Raw genomic sequence first — 20,899 nt, forward strand, 5'->3', positions numbered from 1 at the left:
GGATGACGTAGGAGTCGCCGTGTGTCACGTCGCACTCGCAGCGGTGGGGCCGGGCTCAGAGGGGATGACGTAGGAGTCGCCGTGTGACACGTAGCGCACCCAGCGGTGGGGCCGGGCTCAGAGGCGGATGACGTAGGAGTCGCTGTGAGACACGTAGCGCACCCAGCGGTGGGGCCGGGCCGGGCTCAGAGGGGATGACGTAGGAGTCGCCGTGTGACACGTAGCGCACCCAGCGGTGGGGCCGGGCCGGGCTCAGAGGGGATGACGTAGGAGTCGCCGTGTGACACGTAGCGCACCCAGCGGTGGGGCGGGCTGGGCTCAGAGGGGATGACGTAGGAGTCGCCGTGTGACACGTAGCGCACCCAGCGGTGGGGCCGGGCCGGGCTCAGAGGGGATGACGTAGGAGTCGCCGTGTGACACGTAGCGCACCCAGCGGTGGGGCCGGGCCGGGCTCAGAGGCGGATGACGTAGGAGTCGCCGTGTGACACGTAGCGCACCCAGCGGTGGGGCCGGGCTGGGCTCAGAGGGGAGGACGTAGGAGTCGCCGTGTGACACGTAGCGCACCCAGCGGTGGGGCCGGGCTCAGAGGGGATGACGTAGGAGTCGCCGTGAGACACGTAGCGCACCCAGCGGTGGGGCCGGGCTCAGAGGGGATGACGTAGGAGTCGCTGTGAGACACGTAGCGCACCCAGCGGTGAGGCCGGGCTCAGAGGCGGATGACGTAGGAGTCGCTGTGAGACACGTAGCGCACCCAGCGGTGGGGCAGCCCCGGCTGTGGGGCCGTGAAGCGCAGGAAGCGGATCTGCAGGCCGGAGCAGGTGTGCATGGGCAGCTCGAAGGACATGTTCACGGGCCCCACTTCCAGCAGCGAGGAGCTGCTCAGCCCTGGGATCTCCAGCTGCCGGGAGAGAGTGGGAGTGGGGGGGGTTATAGCCCGGGGTAGAGCAGGGCACAGCGCCCCCCTTCTGCGGGGTGGGGATGTCACCCCTCCAACCCCAGTATAGACGGGGGAGCCCCAGCCTGCCCCTACCCCCCCTGCTCCTTCCAGAGGGCAGGGGCTCCCCTGTGTCTCCCCAGCACAGGGGTATATCCCCCCAACCCCAGCAGGGGCTGCCCCACCCCTCCCCCCCACTGGCCTGGGGCCGGCTCCCCCCGCCGTGGCCGGCTTTACCTTGAAGAGAGCGGAGAGCTGGGACCCCCCCTGGACGCGCGGGATCGCCCAGCGAATGGCCTTGAGGCTGGGCTGCAGCTCGGCCGTCTGCTCGGGGCTGCTCAGCTCCTGGGCCAGGCTGGGGGAGAGGAGCGAGTCAGGGGTGGGAGCCGCGGCACCGCCCCCCACCCCCGGCTGCAGCCCCTGGTACTCGAGGGGAGACCCACCTGACGACCCCCTTGGGCACCGGCAGCTGGACTCGCACGTTCAGGGCCTGGCTGGAGGGCAGAGAAAGTGGTGAACTGGGGCTGGGGGGGCAGCGTCTCCCCCCAGCCTGGGAGCCTGCTGGGCGGGGGGGGGCATGGCCGGCCGGGGCCGTCCCACCCCACGGAGCCTCCCAGCTCCCTGGGCTCTTACCTTTGGGGAGCCAGGTCACAGCGGAGCTTGAGGTAGACGCGGAGCCTGTGGGGAGAGGGGAAGGGTGAGGCCGAGGGGCTGGGCCGAGGGGCGTTGTGCTCCCCCCTGCCCCCCTCGCTCACCTGCCCGTGGGGTCCCGCTCCAGCGTGGGGAAGAGGTGGAAGGGCAGGGCCGAGGGGAGGTCGTCTGACAGCTGGTACTGCATCACCGGGAGCTGGGGAGAGCAGAGCGGGGTCAGGCCCCGGGCGCGCCCCCCTCGTCCCTGCCCCGGGCGCAGGCTGTGGGTTCGCCCCCCTCGTCCCTGCCCCGGCTGTGGGGTTCGCCTTCCCCGGTCCCTGCCCCGGCTGTGGGGTTCGCCTCCCCCGGCCCCTGCCCCGGGCACAGGCTGTGGGTTCGCCCCCCTCGTCCCTGCCCCGGGCGCAGGCTGTGGGGTTCGCCTCCCTCGTCCCTGTCCCGGCTGCAGGCTGTGGGGTTCACACACACCCCGGTCCCTGCCTTGGGTGCAGGCTGTGGGGTTCGCCCCCCTCGTCCCTGCCCCGGGCGCAGGCTGTGGGTTCGCCCCCCTCGTCCCTGTCCCGGCTGCAGGCTGTGGGGTTCGCCTCCCCCGGTCCCTGCCCCGGCTGCAGGCTGTGGGTTCGCCCCCCCGGTCCCTGCCCCGGCTGCAGGCTGTGGGGTTCGCCTTCCCCGGTCCCTGCCCCGGCTGTGGGGTTCGCCTCCCCCGGCCCCTGCCCCGGGCGCAGGCTGTGGGTTCGCCCCCCCGGTCCCTGCCCTGGACGCAGGCTGTGGGGTTCGCCTTCCCCGGTCCCTGCCCTGGACGCAGGCTGTGGGGTTCGCCTTCCCCGGTCCCTGCCCTGGGCGCAGGCTGTGGGTTCCCCTCCCCGGGCGCAGGCTGTGGGTTCGCCCCCCCGGTCCCTGCCCCGGGCGCAGGCTGTGGGGTTCACACCCCCCCCAGTCCCTGCCCCGGGCGCCCGGCTGCAGTGGGGGTCAGGGCAGGCCGCGGGACTCACCTCCCCCGGGCTGGGGGTGACCTTGAGGATGCGGCTGCTCTCGAACTCGTCCAGCTTGACGGAGCTGTGGAAGGCGCACTGGTCGGCGCGGACGGCGGTGCCGTAGCCTGCGGGGAGAGGGGGGGGGGTCAGAGCCCGGGCGCCCCCGCCAGGCGGAGCGGAGACCAGCGCCCGCCCACTCACCTCGCAGCTCCGACTTCCCCACGCAGAACTCCTCCGTCAGCCCGATGCGCAGCTCTGCGGGGAGAGGGGAGAGCGTCACGGGCGAGCTGCCCCACACCCCCGGGGGGCGGGCCCGCCTCAGGGCCGGGGGCCGCAGAGATTACGCACCGGAGCAGCTGGGCAGGTAGCTCTTGAGGCGGATTTCTCCCTGGATGTCGGCCTTCATGGGGGTGCCCTGGGCGGGAAGGAGGGGACGGGGGTGAGTCCCCGACAATGAACCAGCCCGCAGCAGCTTCCCCCGGGGGGGCCGGGGCCTTGCTAAGACCCTGTGGGTCCGTCACGGGCGGGGGGCTGCGGGCTGGGGCCCAGGGCTCCGGCGCCGGACACCTCCCCCTCCCGCCCCCGACTCACGTTGGCAGCGATGACGACCGTCAGCCTCTCCACCACGTCCAGAAACACCTCGTTCCGGGCGCCCTGCGGGGGGAGAGGGGCGGGCAGCGGGTGAGGGCTGCGGGCAGGGCGGGGAAGGTGGAGCCATGTGCCCCCGCCCCCGCCCCCCAAAGATTTTCCCTTGTTAGGTTGCACGTGAGCCTGAGTGACTCGCACTGTTTCACACGAATGCTGTGTGCGCGCCTCAGTTTCCCCCTGTATTGCACAGTGTCTAGGGGGGGTGACTTTTCCGGGGGCTGCTCCAGCTGCCTGCAGGGATGCTACGCCCCCCCCGTGTAACCTGAGACCCCGGGGGGGGGGAGGGGGGATGCCACCAGGTGACTCTGGGCCCGGGCAGGGGCCTGGGAGCTGGAAGCGAGTCGGTCTTGGCCGGCTTGGGGCGCGGGGGGACCAGCCCTGGCTCTGGGCTCCCCTCCCCACAAGTCACTGATTGCTGTGCTAACGAGCTCTGCCCTATGCTGTGCTCCTAGCTGGCTGAGAGTCTGACTGCGCAGTGGGGGGGCAGGACCCTGTGGCCCCCCCAGGACCCCGCCGGGGGGACTCGCTGTGGGAAGCGCACGGAGGGGCAGAGGATGCTGAATGCTCCAAGGAGAGACCCAGGAGGTGAAGCCGTGGGAGCTTCTTGCCCTGCAGACAGGCTGCTCCGAGGGGGAGGAGGCTCCCAGAGTCCTGCCTGGCTTGGTGGGGAGCAGCCCCAGAGCAGCGCCCGGGGACCCCGTGACGGCCGGAGGCAGGGGCACTGCTGGGGGGCTCGGGGGGCGTCTCACCTGGTCCCCGTGGGGGGGCAGCACGGGGCGGCTGGCGGCCGAGCTGGGAGCCACTTTGCTTTGCTGCGTCTCTGCTCCAAACTGAAACCGAAGGGGGCAGGGTCAGAGCAGGGCCCCGGCAGGGAGCCCTGGGGCAGGACGGGCCCTGGGGGGGTGTCAGGGGCACCAGGTGCCCCACGGCCTGACCCCTCAGGGTAACACCTTCCCTGGGGGAGCCCCTGGGCTCATCCGGGGAAGAGGAGACCCTCAGTCTGTGGGGAGGCAGTCACTGGTGGGGTGGGATTTGGGGCCATGCTCACCAAACCTGAGGGTGCAGGGGACCCTGCGGGGAATTCAGGGCCACACTCACCAGGCCGACGCTGCCCAGGCCCGGGGCACTGGGGGCAGGGATTCGGGGCCGGGCTCACCAGGCCGCTGCCCAGGCCCGGGGCACTGGGGCAGGGGATTCGGGCCGGGCTCACCAGGCCGACGCTGCCCAGGCCCGGGGCACTGGGGCAGGGGATTCGGGGCCGGGCTCACCAGGCCGATGCTGCCCAGGCCCGGGGGCAGGGGACCCGGGGATTGGGGCCGGGCTCACCAGGCTGACGCTGCCCAGGCCCGGGGGCACTGGGAGGGCAGGGGACCGGGCGGGGATTGGGGCCGGGCTCACCAGGCGATGCTGCCCAGGCCGGGGGCACTGGGGCAGGGGATTGGGGGCCGGGCTCACCAGGCTGATGCTGCCCAGGCCCGGGGCACTGGGAGGCAGGGGACCCGGGCGGGATTGGGGGCCGGGCTCACCAGGCTGACGCTGCCCAGGCCTGGGGGCACTGGGGGCAGGGACCCGGGGGCAGGGATTGGGGGCCGGGCTCACCAGGCCGGCGCTGCCCAGTCCTGGGGGCACTGGGGGCAGGGGACCGGGGATTGGGGCCGGGCTCACCAGGCCGATGCTGCCCAGGCCCGGGGCACTGGGAGGGCAGGGGACCCGGGGAGGGATTGGGGCCGGGCTCACCAGGGTGATGCTGCCCAGGCCCGGGGCACTGGGGGCAGGGGACCCGGCGGGGATTGGGGGCCGGGCTCACCAGGCTGATGCTGCCTAGGCCTGGGGGCACTGGGAGGGCAGGGGACCCGGGGGATTGGGGCTGGGCTCACCAGGCTGGACGCTGCCCAGGCCCGGGGCACTGGGAGGGGCAGGGGACCCGGGGGCAGGGGATTGGGGCTGGGCTCACCAGGCCGATGCTGCCCAGTCCTGGGGGCACTGGGGGCAGGGGACCCGCGGGGATTGGGGCCGGGCTCACCAGGCCGACGCTGCCCAGGCCCGGGGGCACTGGGGGCAGGGATTGGGGCCGGGCTCACCAGGCCGACGCTGCCCAGGCCCGGGGGCAGGGGACCCGGGGTGGGGGATTGGGGCCGGGCTCACCAGGCTGATGCTGCCCAGGCCCGGGGGCACTGGGGGCAGGGGACCCGGCGGGGGATTGGGGCCGGGCTCACCAGGCCACGCTGCCCAGGCCCGGGGGCACTGGGGATTAGGGGCCGGGCTCACCAGGCCGGCGCTGCCCAGGCCCAGGGGCACTGGGGCAGGGGACCCGGCGGGGATTGGGGCCAGGCTCACCAGGCCGACGCTGCCCAGGCCCGGGGGCACTGGGGGCAGGGATTGGGGCCGGGCTCACCAGGCCGACGCTGCCCAGGTCCAGCAGGCTGAAGGCTTTGCTGAGCACGGGCTCCGTCTGGATGAAGTTGCGCAGCACGTCGGGCGCCGTGGTCTGCACGTAGCCGTAGTCCTGGGGGGGGGGGGCACAGAGTGAGGGGGAGGGGCCGGCTCCACCCCCACGAGCAGCAAGGGAGGGGGGCGCTGCGAGCTTCCCCCCCAGCGGTGCCCCAGCTGGGGTGTCTGACCGGGGGAACGTCCCCCCCCCATGCCAGGCCCGGCCACCCCCCACACCCACCAGCATCTCGTCCAGCAGCTCGTAGATGAGGGCGACGTTGAGGCTGACGGTTTTCTCGCTGAGGGAGCCGCAGTAATCGCGGATCAGCGTCACCAGCCTGCGGGGAGGGAGGGAGACGGGGGGGGTGAGGGCGCGGCCGGCTGCTGCCCCCCAGTCCCTGAGCCGGGTCCCCCCCCCGGGGGCTGTGGCTTCCCCCCCCCCCCCGCCTCACCGGTTGAGGAACTCGATGATGGTGAAAGGGGAGACGTCGTGCCCCGTCGTGGCCACGAAGTAGAGGCCGGCGTGACGCACGTGGACGAAGTGCAGCCCCTCGTGCGCCTGCGTTGCGGGGAGGGGGAACACAAGCAGAGTTAGAGCCCCCCCTGCCCCACCAGGGCAGTGCCCCCCCCGTTACCACCCAGACATGCCCCCTGTTCCCGCTGCTGTTACCGTAGAGACATCCCCATAGCAACACCCCCTCCCCTGTTCCCATAGCGACCCGCGGGATGCTCCCCGCTGCTGTTACCGTAGAGACATCCCCATAGCAACACCCCCTCCCCTGTTACCAGAGCGACCCTCAACCCAGCCCCCCTCCCCCTGGTACCATGAACACGGGCGCCTGGTCCCTGGGCAGGGCCGTGATCTTCCGATAGAAAGTGTCCACCAGATCGGTGCTGCCCCCGCCGGCCTCGCCGCGGACTGGGGGTGGGATAAGGAGAAATGACCCCAGCAGGCTGGCGGGTGGCTGTGAGCTTCCCCCCCAGCAGTGCCCAGCGGCAGCCCCGGGGTCTGGCGGCCCCCCAGCAGTGGCTCTCCCGGGGCAGGGTGCTCTGCGGGACGTCTCTGGGGGAGGAGGCTCCCAGGGGGTGGCGGGGGGGACGGGGACCAGTGGTGAGGAGAGGGGGGGATATGACCCCTGGCCTGGGGGGATGGTTTAGGTGGAACTTGGAGGGGGTCAGGATACAGCCCGTGGGGAGGAGTTGGTCGGGAATGGGAGGGCACAGGGGCTGAGGAGGGTATGTCAGGAGCCAAGTGGGGACAGAGGAGGTCAGGGGCAGGATACAGTCCTTGGGGAGGAGCTGGTTGGGGGCACAGGGGCCACACGGAGGAGCCGGGGGCAGGCCGGTTCGGGGCAGGATACAGTCCTTGGGGACGAGCTGGTTGGGGGCACAGGGGGCCACACGGAGGAGCCGGGGGCAGGCGGTTCGGGGCAGGATACAGTCCTTGGGGACGAGCTGGTTGGGGGCACAGGGGCCACACGGAGGAGCCGGGGGCAGGATACAGTCCTTGGGAGGAGCTGGTTGGGGGCACAGGGGGCCACACAGAGGAGCCGGGGGCAGGGGTTCCGGGGGCAGGATACAGTCCTTGGGGACGAGCTGGTTGGGGGCACAGGGGCCACACGGAGGAGCCGGGGGCAGGATACAGTCCTTGGGGAGGAGCTGGTTGGGGGCACAGGGGGCCCACGGAGGAGCCGGGGGCAGGCCGGTTCTGGGGGCAGGATACAGTCCTTGGGGAGGAGCTGGTTGGGGGGCACAGGGGGGCCACACGGAGGAGCCGGGGGGGCAGGGGGGTTCCGGGGGGGGCAGGATACAGTCCTTGTGGACGAGTCTGTCTCCTTTGGAAGAGAGAATGAAAATCTGCGACAACATCACTGGGCCTGTGGGGGGAAGGGGAGGAGAGTGAGTGGGACCCCGCCCCCAAACCGGGGCCACGCCCCCATCAGCCACACCCCGGGACCAGTAGCCCCGCCCCTGCCCTGAGGCCCAGCCCCAACCCTGGGGCCCCGCCCCGAGACCTCGCTCCCTTCAGCAGCACCCCTGCCCCCGAGACCTTGACCCCAACCCATAGCCCTGCCCCTGGGGCCCCTTCCCTCCCCGAGACCCCGCCCACAACCAGGGACCCCCCCACCCCCTTCAGCCCTGAGACCCCGGCCCTGCTGCCGAGACCCCGCCCCCAATCTCTGGAGCCCCGCCCCTACCTCCCCGACCCCGCCCCCAAACTCAGGGGGCACGCTCCTCCTCCCCCGACCCCGCCCACAACCAGGGACCCCCCCCCTTCAGCCCTGAGACCCCGGCCCAAAACTGTAGCCACCGCCCCTGCTGCCAAGACCCGCCCCAACCTCTGGAGCCCCGCCCCATCCCGTAGCCCGCCCTTGCCCCAACACCGCCCCATCCCATAGCCCCGCCCCTGTTCCCGTGACCCCGCCCATGTCCCCGTGACCCCGCCCCTGTCCCGTAACTCCGCCCCATCCCGTAGCCCGGCCTTTGCGCAACACCCCGCCCCATCCCGTAGCCCCGCCCCTGTCCCCGTGACCCCGCCCCATCCCATAGCCCCGCCCATGTCCCCGTGACCCCGCCCCATCCCGTGACCCCGCCCCTGTCCCGTGACCCCGCCCCATCCCGTAGCCCGCCCATGTCCCCGTGACCCCGCCCCATCCCGTGACCCCGCCCCTGTCCCCGTGACCCCGCCCCATCCCGTAACCCCGCCCCTGTCCATGTGACCCCGCCCCTGTCCCGAGACCCCGCCCCATCCCGTGGCCCCGCCCCTGTTCCCGTGGCCCCGCCCTGCCGAGGCCCCGCCCCTGCCCCCGCAGACCCCGCCCCCAACCCCCGGCACCGCAACCCAACGCCCGCTCCCTCCCCTGGGTGACCCCGCCCCTGCCCCCACTCCTGGACCCCGCCCGGGGCCCCGCCCCAACCTACCCCGGCTCCGCCCCGGGCCCCGCCCTCGCCTGACCCCCTCCCGGGTCCCGGCCCCCGGCACAGGACCCGCCCCGGGGTCGCGGCTCCTTTAAGAGGGGGCGGGGCTGGGGGGGGTCCCGCCGTTTCCGCACGAACCTGGGTCCGGCGCTGGCCGCTGCGCTGTCACGTGACGGCGACGCTCTGCCCGGGCTGCGATTGGCGGCCCGGGCGGGTCACGTGCCGGGCACTGATTGGCCCGGGGCAGGCACGTGGTAGGCGGGGCGTCTCTAGTTTCGCGCCACTTTTGGTTGCGGCGGCCGCGGCAGCAGCCAGAGTCGGGAGCGGTGTCGGGCGGCAGCGGCCGGGACGGACCTTAACGGGGACCCGTAGCCAGCGGGCCGCGAACGGCCGGGACGGACCCCAGCGGGGACCCGTAGCTAACGGGCCGCGAACGGCCGGGACGGACCCCAGCGGGGACCCGTAGCCAACGGGCCGCGAACGGCCGGGACGGACCCCAGCGGAGACCCGTAGCCAACGGGCCGCGAACGCCCGGGACGGACCCCAGCGGGGACCCGTAGCCAACGGGCCGCGAACGGCCGGGACGGACCTTAACGGGGACCCGTAGCCACCGGGCCGCGAACGCCTGGGACTGAGGGACCCCCCCCGCCATGGCGCCCCGAGACTACGCCGCGGAGAAAGGTGGGTGGTGCCCACGCGGCCGGCCCGGGGGGCGGCGAGCTCCTATGGGCCGCGGGCCGGCGGCGGGGGCGGGCCCCGGGCCGCCATTGGCTGCAGCGCGGCCGGGGGGCGGGGCGGGGCGGGGGATCCGGCTCCCGCGCGGCGGGACGCGGCGTCGCCCCGGAAGTGATGTCACGGCGGAGCCTCAGCGCCCGGCGGAACAGTGTCCGTCCGCGGGGTGGGCGGGGCGGAGGATCTGTGCGCGCGCCGCCTCCACGTGCCGCTTTGTTTACACGGGAGGGCGGGGTCAGTGGGGGGCGGGGAGGGCACTGGGGGATGTGGGGCACATCGGGGCCGGCCCGGGGAGGAGGGGCGCTAAGGGGATGGGCGGGGAGGAGGTGGGGTCGGTACGGGGAGGAGGGGATGAGGGGCGCTAAGGGGATGGGCGGGGAGGAGGGGCACATCAGGGGCCGGCCCAGGGAGGGGTGGGGTGCTGTGGGGTGAGGTCGGTGGGGGGGAGGAGGATGGGCGGGGAGGAGGTGGGGTCGGTACGGGGGAGGGAGGAGGGGATGAGGGGCGCTAAGGGGGATGGGCGGGGAGGGAGGTGGGGCACGTTGGGGCCGGCCCAGGGAGGGGAGGGGTGAGGAGGGGATGAGCGGGGAGGGAGGTGGGGTCGGTATGGGGGGATGAGGGGCGCTATGGGGATGAGCGGGAGGAGGTGGGGCACGTTGGGGCCGGCCCAGGGAGGGGGAGGGGGGTGCTGGGGGGTGAGGGAGGGGATGAGCGGGGGAGGGAGGTGGGGTCGGTATGGGGGGGAGGGAGGGGGGATGAGGGGCGCTATGGGGGGGATGAGCGGGGAGGGAGGGGGCACATCGGGGCCGGCCCAGGGAGGGGGAGGGGGTGCTGAGGGGTAAGCTCGGTGTAGGGAGGGGGCGGTGAGGGGCTGGCTGTGGGGGTTAGGGGGGTTCGTGGCAGGGTGGGGGTTGTTGCGGGGAAGCCGGGGGACGAATCAGGGTGTGCGTGTGTGTGTGTGGGGGGGTCCCCGGGCCTGACCGTCTCTCACTCTCGCCCCGCAGAGAAGGTGAAGCGCTTCTTGCAGGAGTTCTGCCGGGATGGCGAGCTCGGCAAGAAGGAGTTCCCGTATCGGGACCAGCTGGTGAGACCCCCGCGCCACCCCCACCCGCCCCACTGCTCCCGGCTGCCCCAGCCTCTCTCCCACCCCCCCAGGCAGCTGTGGGTCTCCCCCAGCCCCGCAGCTCAGCCCAGCACCCCTCCCTGCCCCCCCCCCAGGTGTCTCTGGCTCACCGGGAGCAGGTGGCCCTGTACGTTGACCTGGACGAGGTGGCCGAGGAGGACCCCGAGCTGGTGGACGCCGTGTGTGAGAACGCCAAGCGCTACGCCCGCCTCTTCGCCGACGCTGTGCACGAGCTGCTGCCCCAGCACAAGGAGCGGGAGGTGAGGGGCGCTGGCGAGGTGGGGCGGGAGTGGGGGGCTAGAGCCGTGCTTGACGGAGCCCTCTTCCGCCCCCCCAGGTGGTAAACAAGGACGTCCTGGATGTGTACATCGAGCACCGGCTGATGCTGGAGCAGCGCGGCCGGGACGCGGGGGAGACGCACGGCCCCCAGAACCAGTACCCCCCGGAGCTGCTGCGCCGCTTGTGAGTGCCTGGAGCCGGGGGGGCGCTGACCTCTCGGGCTCCCTCCCCCCACCTCTCGGCCCCTGGGTCTCCCAGCCCTCTGGCCCCCTTAACCTCCCCGCCTGTCCCTGCTGCCGCAGCGAGCTGTACTTCAAAGCCCCGTCCAGCTCCAAGGCCCGCGTGATCCGGGACGTGAAGGCCGACTGCATCGGGAAGCTGGTCACCGTCCGCGGCATCGTCACCCGTGTCACCGAGGTCAAGCCCATGATGGTGGTGGCCACCTACAGCTGCGACCAGTGCGGAGCGGAGACCTACCAGCCGGTGAGCGGGCAGGGAGGGAGGGCTGCTGTCTGTCAGCTCGGGGGGAGCTGACCGGGCCGAGCGCCCTGTCCCGGAGCTACGGGGCCTGCGCGGTCTCTTGGGGCAGCCTCTTGGATGTGCCGGACCCCGGGGAACCACACAGCCTCACCACCTCGTGGGGCTGCAGCCCCCGCGCGTCCCACCACCAGCTCTGGGCAGTGAGTCCGAGACGGAGCCCTGGGAGAGGCTTGTCCGTCCTGCGGGGACCAGCGCGCCCCGGGCAGCACTCTGGGGCTTAGCAGGGAGAACGCAAGGGGGAAGCGTCAGCCCAGGGCAGTTCCCCACGCCAGGCTGTAGGGTTCCCTGTTTTCAGCACTTCCCCCTCACCTTCCCGCCTTCGTTCTCCAGCTGGGGTCTCTGCTCCCTCTCTGGCCCCCGCGTGGGTTTGGGTCTGTTTCATCCAGCTCCTTAACGAGGCTGCATCCCCCCCGCCCCAGACAGGGAGGTGACGCGCACACCTGTGTCTTTCAATCCGCCCTCAGAGCAGACTTCAGCCCCTTCCCCTCAGTGGGTAGCCAGGTAACCCCCCGGGGGAAACTGAGGCACATAGAGGCCTCGTTAAATAATTACAAACCTTCTCGCTTTGTCACGCCCCCCACCTGGGCGTGGGGGAGCAGCCGAGTCCCCTGTTTAGCCACCGGGCAGGTGGGGGTGTGTCTGACCCTCTTTCTCCCCCGCCCCCCTCGCAGATCCAGTCCCCGACTTTCATGCCGCTGATCATGTGCCCGAGCCAGGAATGCCAGACCAACCGCTCCGGGGGGCGTCTCTACCTGCAGAGCCGCGGCTCCAAGTTCATCAAGTTCCAGGAGCTGAAGATGCAGGAGCATGTGAGTGGGGGGGGTGGGGAGTTGGGGCATGTGAATGGGGCGCCCCAAAGATTGATCTGGGCTCCCTGGTATGCCCCCCCCAATTTGGTTCAGGGGGTTTCTGCCGGGGGTGGGGGAGGCTGGTCCCCCGAGGGGGGGTTGTGGCTGGATCGGGGCTGATTTTTCCCTCTTCCCCATGCAGAGCGACCAGGTGCCGGTGGGGCACCTCCCGCGCTCCATCAGCGTGGCTGTGCACGGCGAGAACACGCGGCTGGCCCAGCCCGGGGACCACGTCAGCATCACCGGCGTCTTCCTGCCCCTGCTGAGAGCTGGCTTCCGGCAGATAGCCCAGGTGAGAGCGGGCTGGGGGGCAGGGGGCCGGCCCACCTCCCCTGCCAGTTGCTGGGGTAGTTCTGGGGGGCAGGGGAGGGACCTTTCACGCCGTGGGTGGGTGCTGGGCGGGTCGGGTCCCCTGGAGTGACCTGCCCCCCTGCTCCTGCCAGGGGCTGCTCTCCGAGACCTACCTGGAGGCGCATCGCATCGTGAAGATGAACAAGAGCGAGGAGGACGAGCTGGGCTCAGGGGAGCTGACGGAGGACGAGCTGCGCCAGATCACAGGTGAAACCCCCTCCTTGCCCCCCCATAGCCCTGCTCATCCCCTGCCCTCCCCCTCCCCACACACAGCCATGCTGGGGCCTGGGGAGCTTCCACAGCCCTGCGGCACCTCCTGCCAGCCCCCTGGGTGCGCGGAGTGTGGGGCGGGTGTGATTTCCCCCCCACACACCCCTCGTAGCCCTGCTAGCCCCCTGGGTGCGCGGAGTGTGGGGCGGGTGTGATCCCCACCCACCCTGTACCCTGCAGTGGCACCTGCAACCCCCCTGGGTGCGCGGAGTGTGGGGCAGGTGTGATCCCCACCCACCCTGTACCCTGCGTCACCTCCTGCAACCCCCCTGGGTGCGCGGAGTGTGGGGCAGGTGTGGTTTCCCTCCCCCCCGCCCCCAGTAGCCCTGGGGCACCTCCTGCCAGCCCCCTGGGTGCGCGGAGTGTGGGGCAGGTGTGATCCCCACCCGCCCTGTACCCTGCGTCACCTCCTGCCAGCCCCCTGGGTGTGCGGAGTGTGGGGCAGGTGTGATCCCCACCCACCCTGTACCCTGCGTCACCTCCTGCCCGCCCCCTGGGCCGGTGGCATGTGGGGCAGCTGACGGAGGACGAACAGGGCCTGCTCTCCCCTGTTGGCACCTCCTGCTGCCCCCCGCCCCCCCCCGGCCTGTTTGGGGGGGTGGGTCATGGATCAAGGACCCCCCGCCCTGCTGACGCCCTCCTGCCCCGCTGCGTGCAGAGGAAGATTTCTACGACAAGCTGGCAGCCTCCATAGCCCCCGAGATCTACGGGCACGAGGACGTCAAGAAGGCCCTGCTGCTGCTGCTGGTGGGGGGTGTGGACCGCAACCCCCGGGGCATGAAGATTCGGGGTGAGTCGGCGGTGGAGGGAACGGAACCCCAGGGGGGCGGCGGGGGAGGACGCCGGGGGGTGTATGGGGGGAGGGGGGCTGCTCTGATGCTGACCCAGCTCCTCGCTGTCTTGCTCCAGGGAACATCAACATCTGCTTGATGGGTGACCCGGGCGTGGCCAAGTCGCAGCTGCTCTCCTACATCGACCGCCTGGCCCCCCGCAGTGAGTAACAGCCCACCCTGGCTGGGTGCATCCTCCAGGGGCTTCCCGGCAGTGCCGGGGGTGGGGACTGCGGCTGCGACCCCCTGACTCCCGTCCCCCCTTCCCCAGGTCAGTACACGACGGGGCGCGGCTCGTCGGGCGTGGGGCTGACGGCCGCCGTGCTGCGGGACCCGCTGACGGGGGAGCTGGCCCTGGAGGGGGGGGCGCTGGTCCTGGCCGACCAGGGCGTCTGCTGCATCGACGAGTTCGACAAGATGCTGGAGAGCGACCGCACGGCCATCCACGAGGTGATGGAGCAGCAGACCATCTCCATCGCCAAGGCGGGCGTGCTGGCCACCCTCAACGCCCGCTGCGCCATCCTGGCGGCCGCCAACCCCGCCTACGGGCGCTACAACCCCAAGCGCAGCCTGGAGCAGAACGTGCAGCTGCCGGCGGCCCTGCTCTCCCGCTTCGACCTGCTCTGGCTCATCCAGGACCGGCCCGACCGGGACAACGACCTGCGGTGAGAGCCGGGGGGGGGGCCCCCTCTCTGCTAAGGGGGCCGGGGCGGGGCATCCGGGCAGCAGCCTAACGCATGTCGCCCCCACAGGCTGGCCCAGCACATCACCTACGTCCACCAGCACAGCCGGCAGCCGCCCTGCGCCTTCCAGCAGCTCGACATGAAGCTCATGAGGTGAGAGCTCAGCCTGGCCCTGGGGGGTGAGAGCAGGGCGGGCTGGGAGCCAGGACTCCTGGGTTCTCTCCCCGGCTCTGGGAGGGGAGTGGGGGCTGGTGGGTCAGAGCAGGGGGGGCTGGGAGCCGGGACTCCTGGGTTCTCTCCCCAGCACTGGGAGGGGAGTGGGGGCTGGTGGTTAGAGCAGGGGGGGCTGGGAGCCGGGACTCCTGGGTTCTCTCCTTGGCTGTGGGAGGGGAGTGGGGGCTGGGAGCCAGGACTCCTGGGTTCTCTCCCAGCACTGGGAGGAGTGGGGGCTGGTGGTTAGAGCAGGGGGCTGGGGCCGGGACTCCTGGGTTCTCTCCCGGCACCTGGAGGAGGGGTCTGGGGGGTCAGAGCAGGGGGGCTGGGAGCCAGGACTCCTGGGTTCTCTCCCTGGCGCTGGGAGGAGTGGGGCTGGTGGGTCAGAGCAGGGGGGGCTGGGAGCCAGGATTCCTGGGTTCTCTCCCCGGCACCGGGAGGGGAGGGGGTCTGGTGGGTCAGAGCAGGGGGGCTGGGAGCCAGGACTCCTGGGTTCTCCCCCTGGCGCTGGGAGGGGAGTGGGGGCTGGTGGGTCAGAGCAGGGGGGGCTGGGAGCCAGGACTCCTGGGTTCTCTCCCCGGCACCTGGAGGGGAGGGGGTCTGGTGGGTCAGAGCAGGGGGGCTGGGAGCCAGGACTCCTGGGTTCTCTCCTTGGCTCGGGGAAGGAATATTGATCAATGCAAAGTGATGCACATTGGAAACATGATCCCGACTATACCTAAAAAATGAGGAGTCTAAACGAGCTGTTCCCACTCAAGCAAGATCTTGGAGTCACTGTGGAGAGTTTTCTGCAAACATCCACTCAAAAAATCAAGCGACCAGAATGTTGGGAATCATTAAGAAAGGGAGAGAGAATCAGACAGAAAATATCCTGTTGCGTCTCTGTAAATCCATGGGACGGTCACACCTGGAACCCTGTGTGCCGATGGGGCGCCCCATTGCAGAAAGGATCTAGGGGGACTGTCAAAGGTTCGGAAAAGGGCAACAAAACTGCTGAGGGGTCCGGACCGGCTGCCGTGTGAGGAGAGATTGATCAGACCGGGACTGTTCCGCTTGGAACAGAGACGCCTCAGGGAGCAGACGCACGAGGTCTAGAACAGGGGTTTGTACTGGTGACCCCTTTCACACAGCAAGTCTCTGAGCGCAACACCCCTCCCCCCCATAAATTAAACACACTTTTTAATATATTTAACACCATTATAAATGCTGGAGGCAAAGCTGGATTTGGGGTGGAGGCTGACAGCTCGCAACCCCCCATGTAATAACCTCACGGCCCCATGATGGGTCCCTACCCCCAGTTTGAGAACCTCTGGTCTATAAAATCGTGACGGGTGCGGAGGAAGTACATAAGGGAGTGTTATTTACTGCTTCTCATAACACAAGAACTAGGGGCCACCCAATGAAATGAACAGGCAGCGGGTTTAAAACAAACACAAGGACGTATTTCTTCACCCGACGCACTGTTAACCTGTGGAACTCCTCGCCAGGGGATGTTGTGAAGGCCAAGACTATACCAGGCTTCAAAGAAGAACTAGAAAAGATCCCGGAGGATGGGCCCATCGATGGCTACTAGCCAGGCTGGGCAGGGACGGTGTCCGTAGCCTCTGTTTGCCAGCACCTGGGCTGGGTCACTCGGGGATTCCCTGTTCTGTTCGTTCCAGGGCACCTGGCACTGGCTGCGGTCGGCAGAAAGGACCCTGGGCTGGATGGGCCTTTGCTCTGACCCAGTCTGACTGTTCTCATGTTCCTCGGCTCTGGGAGGGGAGTGGGGGCTGGTGGGTTGTATCGGGGGCTGGGAGCCAGGCTTCTATGCCCTGAGCGTCCTGCTGGGGGGGCAGATTCCCCCCGCCATGTTAACCCATCTTCCCCTCCTCCCGCAGGCGCTACATCGGCATGTGTAAGCGGAAGCAGCCGGCCGTGCCGGAGGCGCTGGCCGATTACATCACAGCCGCCTACGTGGAGATGCGCAAGGAGGCCTGGGCCAGCAAGGACACGACCTTCACGTCGGCCCGCACCCTGCTGGGCATCCTGCGGCTGGCCAGCGCCCTGGTGAGCGCCGGGCGGGGGCACCGTTCGGCTCCATGGGGCTGGGTGAGCACCTGGTGAGCGCCGGGCGGGGGGCTGGGCACCGTTCCCGGCTCCACGGGGCTGGGTGAGCGCCGGGCCGGGGGGGCACGGTTCCCGGCTCACGGGCTGGCCAGCGCCCTGGTGAGTGCCGGGCGGGGTGGGGGCACCGTTCCCGGCTCCACGGGGCTGGCCAGCGCCCTGGTGAGCGCCGGGCGGGGTGGGGCACCGTTCGGCTCACGGGGCTGGCCAGCGCCCTGGTGAGCGCCGGGCGGGGTGGGGTGGGAACCGTTCCTGGCTCCACGGGCTGGCCAGCGCCCTGGTGAGCGCCGGGCGGGGCACCGTTCCCGGCTCCACGGGGCTGGGTGAGCGCCCTGGTGAGCGTCTGGCAGGGGGGGTGGGCACCGTTCCCGGCTCCACGGGGCTGGGTGAGCGCCCTGGTGAGCGTCTGGCGGGGGGGTGGGCACCGTTCCCGGCTCCATGGGGCTGGCCAGCACCCTGGTGGGCGGGGCGGGGGGAACCGTTCCCGGCTGCACGGGGCTGGGTGAGCGCCTGGCCGGGGGGGCACCGTTCCTGGCTCCACAGGGCTGGCCCGCGCCCTGGTGAGCGCCGGGCGGGGTGGGGGGGGCACCGTTCCCGGCTCCACGGGGCTGGCCAGCGCCCTGGGGAGCGTCTGGCGGGGTGGGGCACCGTTCCCGGCTCCACGGGCTGGCCAGCGCCCTGGTGAGCGTCTGGCGGGGGGGTGGGCACCGTTCCCGGCTCCATGGGGCTGGCCAGCACCCTGGTGGGCGGGGCGGGGGGAACCGTTCCCGGCTGCACGGGGCTGGCCAGCGCCCTGGTGAGCGCGTGTCCCGGCTGGGGCGCAGGGGGGACCGTTCCCGGCTGGGGCGCAGGGGGGGCACCGTTCCCGGCTCCACAGGGCTAAAGTGCTGACAGTGCAGGTAGCTGGCGTCTGGTTGCTACTGCAGTGTGGGGGCTTGCAGCTCTGGGGGGCTGCTGGCGTCGGGTGCAGGGGCAGAGGGGGGGGCTCGGCCGGCCCGGAGCAGGAACCGCTCGGCCCGTCCCAGAGGCTCCAAAGTGCTGTTCGTGCAGGTAGCGTGTGCAGCTGACTACTGCCGGGTCAGCGCTTCGTGAGCCCCCCGGACACCCCTCGTCGGCCCGTGGGGGTGGGGGTGGAGCCCCCCCCCCAGGCTGGGGAGGTCGGGATTGGCCGGAAACGGCCCGGGGCATCTGCCGGGGATGGGTGGGCGCTGGGGGGCAGAGCGCGCCCCACGCTGACCCCCTCCCCTCCAGGCCCGGCTGCGGCTGGTGGACGTGGTGGAGAAGGAGGACGTGAACGAAGCCATGCGGCTCATGGAGATGTCCAAGGACTCGCTGCTGGGGGACAAGAGTCAGCAAAGCAGGTGAGACGCGGACTCCCCACACACCTACAGCCAAGGGGCCTGCGGGGGGCAGGGTGCTCTGGGTTAGGTCCTGTGGCTCCATCCTCCTCTCCCCCCAGCCCCAAGGAAGCTGCGGATGGGGGCGGGGAGGGGGAGTCCTAGGGGCTGTGACTGGGGCCAGTGCAGGAGGGGGTGTGGGGGGTGGCCCCGGAGGCTGGGACTGGGGGCAGTTGGGGTGGGGTTCCCAGAAGCCGAGACTGGGGTAGTAGGGATTTGTGGGGAGGGGGGTTCCCAGAGACAGGGACTAGGACCCTGTGCAGGGGAGGGGGGGATTCCCAGAGGCTGGCACTGGGACAGGGGCAGCACTGACACATTTCTCCCCCCCTTTCCCCAGGCCGCAGCGGGCGGCGGGCGTGATCTCCGCGGCGGTGCGGGAGCTGGCGGGCGGGGCGGGCGGGAGCTAGTCGGGTGGTGGTGCGGGGGTTCCCGAGGCGGCACCGGGGCAGGGGCAGCGCTGACCCGTTTCTCCCCCCTTTCCCCAGGCCGCAGCGGGCGGCGGACGTGATCTTCGCGGCGGTGCGGGAGCTGGCGGGCGGGGCGGGCGGGCGCTCGGTGCGCTACGCCGAGGCCGAGCAGCGCTGCGTCTCCAAGGGCTTCACCCCCGCCCAGTTCCAGGCCGCGCTGGACGAGTACGAGGAGCTGAACGTCTGGCAGGTGAACCAGGCCCGGACCCGCATCACCTTCGTCTGAGCCGCAGGGCGCGGGAGGGGCCCTCTCTGCCCCTGGCTCTAGCCCCCAGGGTGGGGGGAGAGGGGTCGTCTCCCTGGGGCGCGCACCCCGGGCCAGGTTCTGGCCTGGTTGTTCCCAGCTGCCCCCCGCTCCCCCGTGGCTGAGGCCAGACCCCTGCCCCCGTTCTGTTCGGTTCTGTGCCGTGGGGTGGGGGAGGCCAGGCCTGTGGCCTGGGGGCTCCTGTCATGGCTTGTTCTCTTACCAATAAACCAGTGTTTGTATGTTACGGCGCTGCTGGTGCCGGGGGCCGACCGGGCGGGAGGAGCTGCTGCCCGGGGTGGGCTCCGTCTCTGGCTCCGTTCTGGGGGCAGCGTCAGCCTGGCCTCCCAGCAGGCGGGGCAGCAGGGGCCGTGAACCTGGGCCCCCCCTGCTCCGCCGTGAGGTGCTGCCTGAGGGCCCGTCTCACCCGGCAGCTCCTCTCCAGGCCAGCGGGTGAGCACCTCACCCCATCTCCTCCTCTGCGCCGTGGGGCAAAGCGGGTGAGCCCCAGGGCCGTGCCCCCCCTGCGGCCAGGAACCCAGGCGTCCTGGCTCCCAGCCCCACTGGGCGAAAGCCCTAGACAGGGGATAGAAACGAGGAGCAGAAGGAGGGGCCTGAGGGCGGGCGCCTCAGTTCTCCGTTCTCAGCTCTGCCATGGGGGGAACCGGCCCAGCCGAGCGCAGGGGAGAGGATAAATACACAAGGGGGTGCCCATGGGGTGGTGCTTAACCCAGCGGCTGCGCGTTTTCCCCCCGCTTCAGGGGCTCCTTGCTGGGGTCTCCGGTTCCTTTCCCTGCCCCCAGTACCCACAGCTCGGTCCCCCTGCACATGGGCCATTGGCGAGCGGCAGCAGGTGGGGCCCCTGGGGGGGTTAGAGAAGCGGACGTAGGAGGAAAGGGGACAAACGTGCGCCCCGGGGGCCGGTCTGGCCCTGAGGAAAGGCACGGGGGGGTGGGGGTTGGCAGCTCCTCATGCTCTCCAAGGGGAGGTGGGCTCCAGAACAGGCCCCCAAAGGGTAGCCCAGGCAATTCCCACCGGCTCCCGGGCAGCGCTGGGGCCGCGCAGAACAGGAGGGGGCAGCCCTGCCCAGCCTGGCTAGTAGCCATGGACGGGCCCGTCCTCCAGGGACTTCGCTAGTTCTTTGAGCCCTGGTATGGTCTGGGCCTTCACAACACCCTGGCGAGGAGTTCCCTAGGTTAACAGTGCGCCGGGTGCAGAAATACGTCCTGGTGTTTGTCTTAAACCCGCTGCCTGTTCATGTCAATGGGTGGCCTCAGCCCCTGGCAGGAGAGGGAGGAAATAACACTCCCTTCGTGACTCTCCAAATCCCGCCTGACTTTATGGAGCTGGGTCAGCTCTGCCTTTTTAACCTCCTGCGGCGGGAGCTGTTCCGGACCCGCGTAAGGTTTGTTGCTGTTCACTCTGCCTTTCCCATTTCAAACCTGTGTGGCTGTTCGGAGCCAGGGTGCCCAGCACGGCGCCCAACGCTGCAGGCCCTGGAGTGCGAGAGCGTGTGACTGGCGCTAGCCCTGGCCGGGGGCTTCCAGACACGGGGGGAGCGGGGCTGCGGCTGCACCTTGAGCAGGTGTTTGCAGAGAACTCCCCACAGTGACTCCAAGATCTCTTGAGCGGTAGCAGCTCATTCGGCCCCATCACTGCACAGGTCGAGTTGGGATGATGGTTTCCAACGTGCATCACTTTGCATTGATCAACCCTGAATTTCACCTGCCAGGTTGTGCCCCGTCACCCAGTTCTGTGAGGTCCTTTGCAGCTCGTCCCAGGCTGCCGGGGACTCAACTATCCGGAGCAGTTTTGTATCATCCGCAGATGTTGCCACCTCACTCTCCACCCTTTAGCCAGATGGTTGATGACTCTGTGGCATAGGATGGGCCCCAGCACAGACCCCTGGGGGGCACCACGATTTCCCTCTCCCCACGCTGAAAACTGCCCATTTGTTCCACCCCTTTGTTTCCTGCCTGTTACCCAGGTACTGATCCAGGAGGGGACCTCCCCTCCTGTCCCGTCCCAGCTGACTTTGCCTACGAGCCTTTGGGGAGGGGGCTGGGCAAAGGCTTTCTGGGAATCTAAGTCCACTGGATCCACTGGGTCCCCCTTGGCCACGTGTCTACTGCCTCCCCTCAGAGTTGGGTTCATCGGTCTGATCCCCCTGGTCTGCGGGAGTTACACCCACAGGGCCGGGGCCTAGAAGCAGGCGTCCTCGGGGCCCGGGCCCAGGCAGCTGCTCCAGCACCAGATTTAAGGC

At 70.5% G+C, this 20,899-nt stretch overlaps 2 protein-coding genes across 5 annotated transcripts; one reads left to right on the top strand and one right to left on the bottom strand.

Annotated features, from left to right (window-relative positions):
- Positions 1-54: 54 nt before the first annotated feature.
- Positions 55-8,740, bottom strand: AP4M1 (adaptor related protein complex 4 subunit mu 1). 3 transcript variants are annotated; one of them, XM_039499985.1, is made up of 16 exons: positions 8,692-8,740; positions 7,446-7,511; positions 6,459-6,553; positions 6,087-6,193; positions 5,876-5,972; positions 5,600-5,710; positions 3,954-4,034; positions 3,148-3,210; positions 2,905-2,971; positions 2,758-2,811; positions 2,575-2,681; positions 1,690-1,781; positions 1,568-1,612; positions 1,378-1,428; positions 1,172-1,289; positions 55-898 (listed from the first exon to the last, which is right to left on the bottom strand). In XM_039499985.1, the coding sequence occupies exons 2-16, from the start codon at positions 7,501-7,503 to the stop codon at positions 707-709; spliced, it is 1,338 nt and encodes a 445-aa protein (XP_039355919.1). In that variant the 5' UTR covers positions 7,504-7,511; positions 8,692-8,740; the 3' UTR covers positions 55-706. The 3 variants fall into 3 exon arrangements, with proteins under 3 accessions (XP_039355919.1, XP_039355920.1, XP_039355921.1); XM_039499986.1 differs by lacking the exon at positions 1,378-1,428; XM_039499987.1 differs by lacking the exons at positions 2,905-2,971; positions 6,459-6,553; positions 7,446-7,511; positions 8,692-8,740 and having other exon boundaries at positions 6,087-6,442.
- Positions 8,712-20,410, top strand: MCM7 (minichromosome maintenance complex component 7). 2 transcript variants are annotated; one of them, XM_039499984.1, is made up of 16 exons: positions 8,712-9,234; positions 10,290-10,369; positions 10,504-10,668; positions 10,746-10,870; positions 10,990-11,170; positions 11,899-12,036; positions 12,218-12,367; positions 12,519-12,633; positions 13,355-13,486; positions 13,606-13,689; positions 13,798-14,191; positions 14,279-14,362; positions 16,303-16,471; positions 17,780-17,889; positions 18,411-18,582; positions 20,369-20,410. In XM_039499984.1, the coding sequence occupies exons 1-16, from the start codon at positions 9,204-9,206 to the stop codon at positions 20,393-20,395; spliced, it is 2,157 nt and encodes a 718-aa protein (XP_039355918.1). In that variant the 5' UTR covers positions 8,712-9,203; the 3' UTR covers positions 20,396-20,410. The 2 variants fall into 2 exon arrangements, with proteins under 2 accessions (XP_039355918.1, XP_039355917.1); XM_039499983.1 differs by lacking the exon at positions 20,369-20,410 and having other exon boundaries at positions 18,411-18,883.
- Positions 20,411-20,899: the final 489 nt, after the last annotated feature.

The sequence above is a fragment of the Mauremys reevesii genome, linkage group 14, assembly GCF_016161935.1.
Source record: "Mauremys reevesii isolate NIE-2019 linkage group 14, ASM1616193v1, whole genome shotgun sequence".
In the NCBI taxonomy this organism is placed as follows: domain Eukaryota; kingdom Metazoa; phylum Chordata; order Testudines; family Geoemydidae; genus Mauremys; species Mauremys reevesii.

What these genes read in the sequence shown, in the direction of transcription:
- MCM7 (XM_039499983.1), top strand. Translation starts at nt 9,204, where the DNA reads ATGGCGCCCCGAGACTACGCCGCGGAGAAAG. An exon ending in AGACTACGCCGCGGAGAAAG is followed by an intron (nt 9,235 to 10,289) that starts GTGGGTGGTGCC and finishes CTCGCCCCGCAG; the next exon opens with AGAAGGTGAAGCGCTTCTTG. An exon ending in CGAGCTGCGCCAGATCACAG is followed by an intron (nt 12,634 to 13,354) that starts GTGAAACCCCCT and finishes CGCTGCGTGCAG; the next exon opens with AGGAAGATTTCTACGACAAG.
- AP4M1 (XM_039499985.1), bottom strand. Translation starts at nt 7,503, where the DNA reads ATGTTGTCGCAGATTTTCATTCTCTCTTCCAAAGGAGACAGACTCGTC. An exon ending in AGCTGCTGGACGAGATGCTG is followed by an intron (nt 5,711 to 5,875) that starts GTGGGTGTGGGG and finishes CCCCCCCCCCAG; the next exon opens with GACTACGGCTACGTGCAGAC. An exon ending in TGTGACCTGGCTCCCCAAAG is followed by an intron (nt 1,429 to 1,567) that starts GTAAGAGCCCAG and finishes TCTGCCCTCCAG; the next exon opens with CCAGGCCCTGAACGTGCGAG.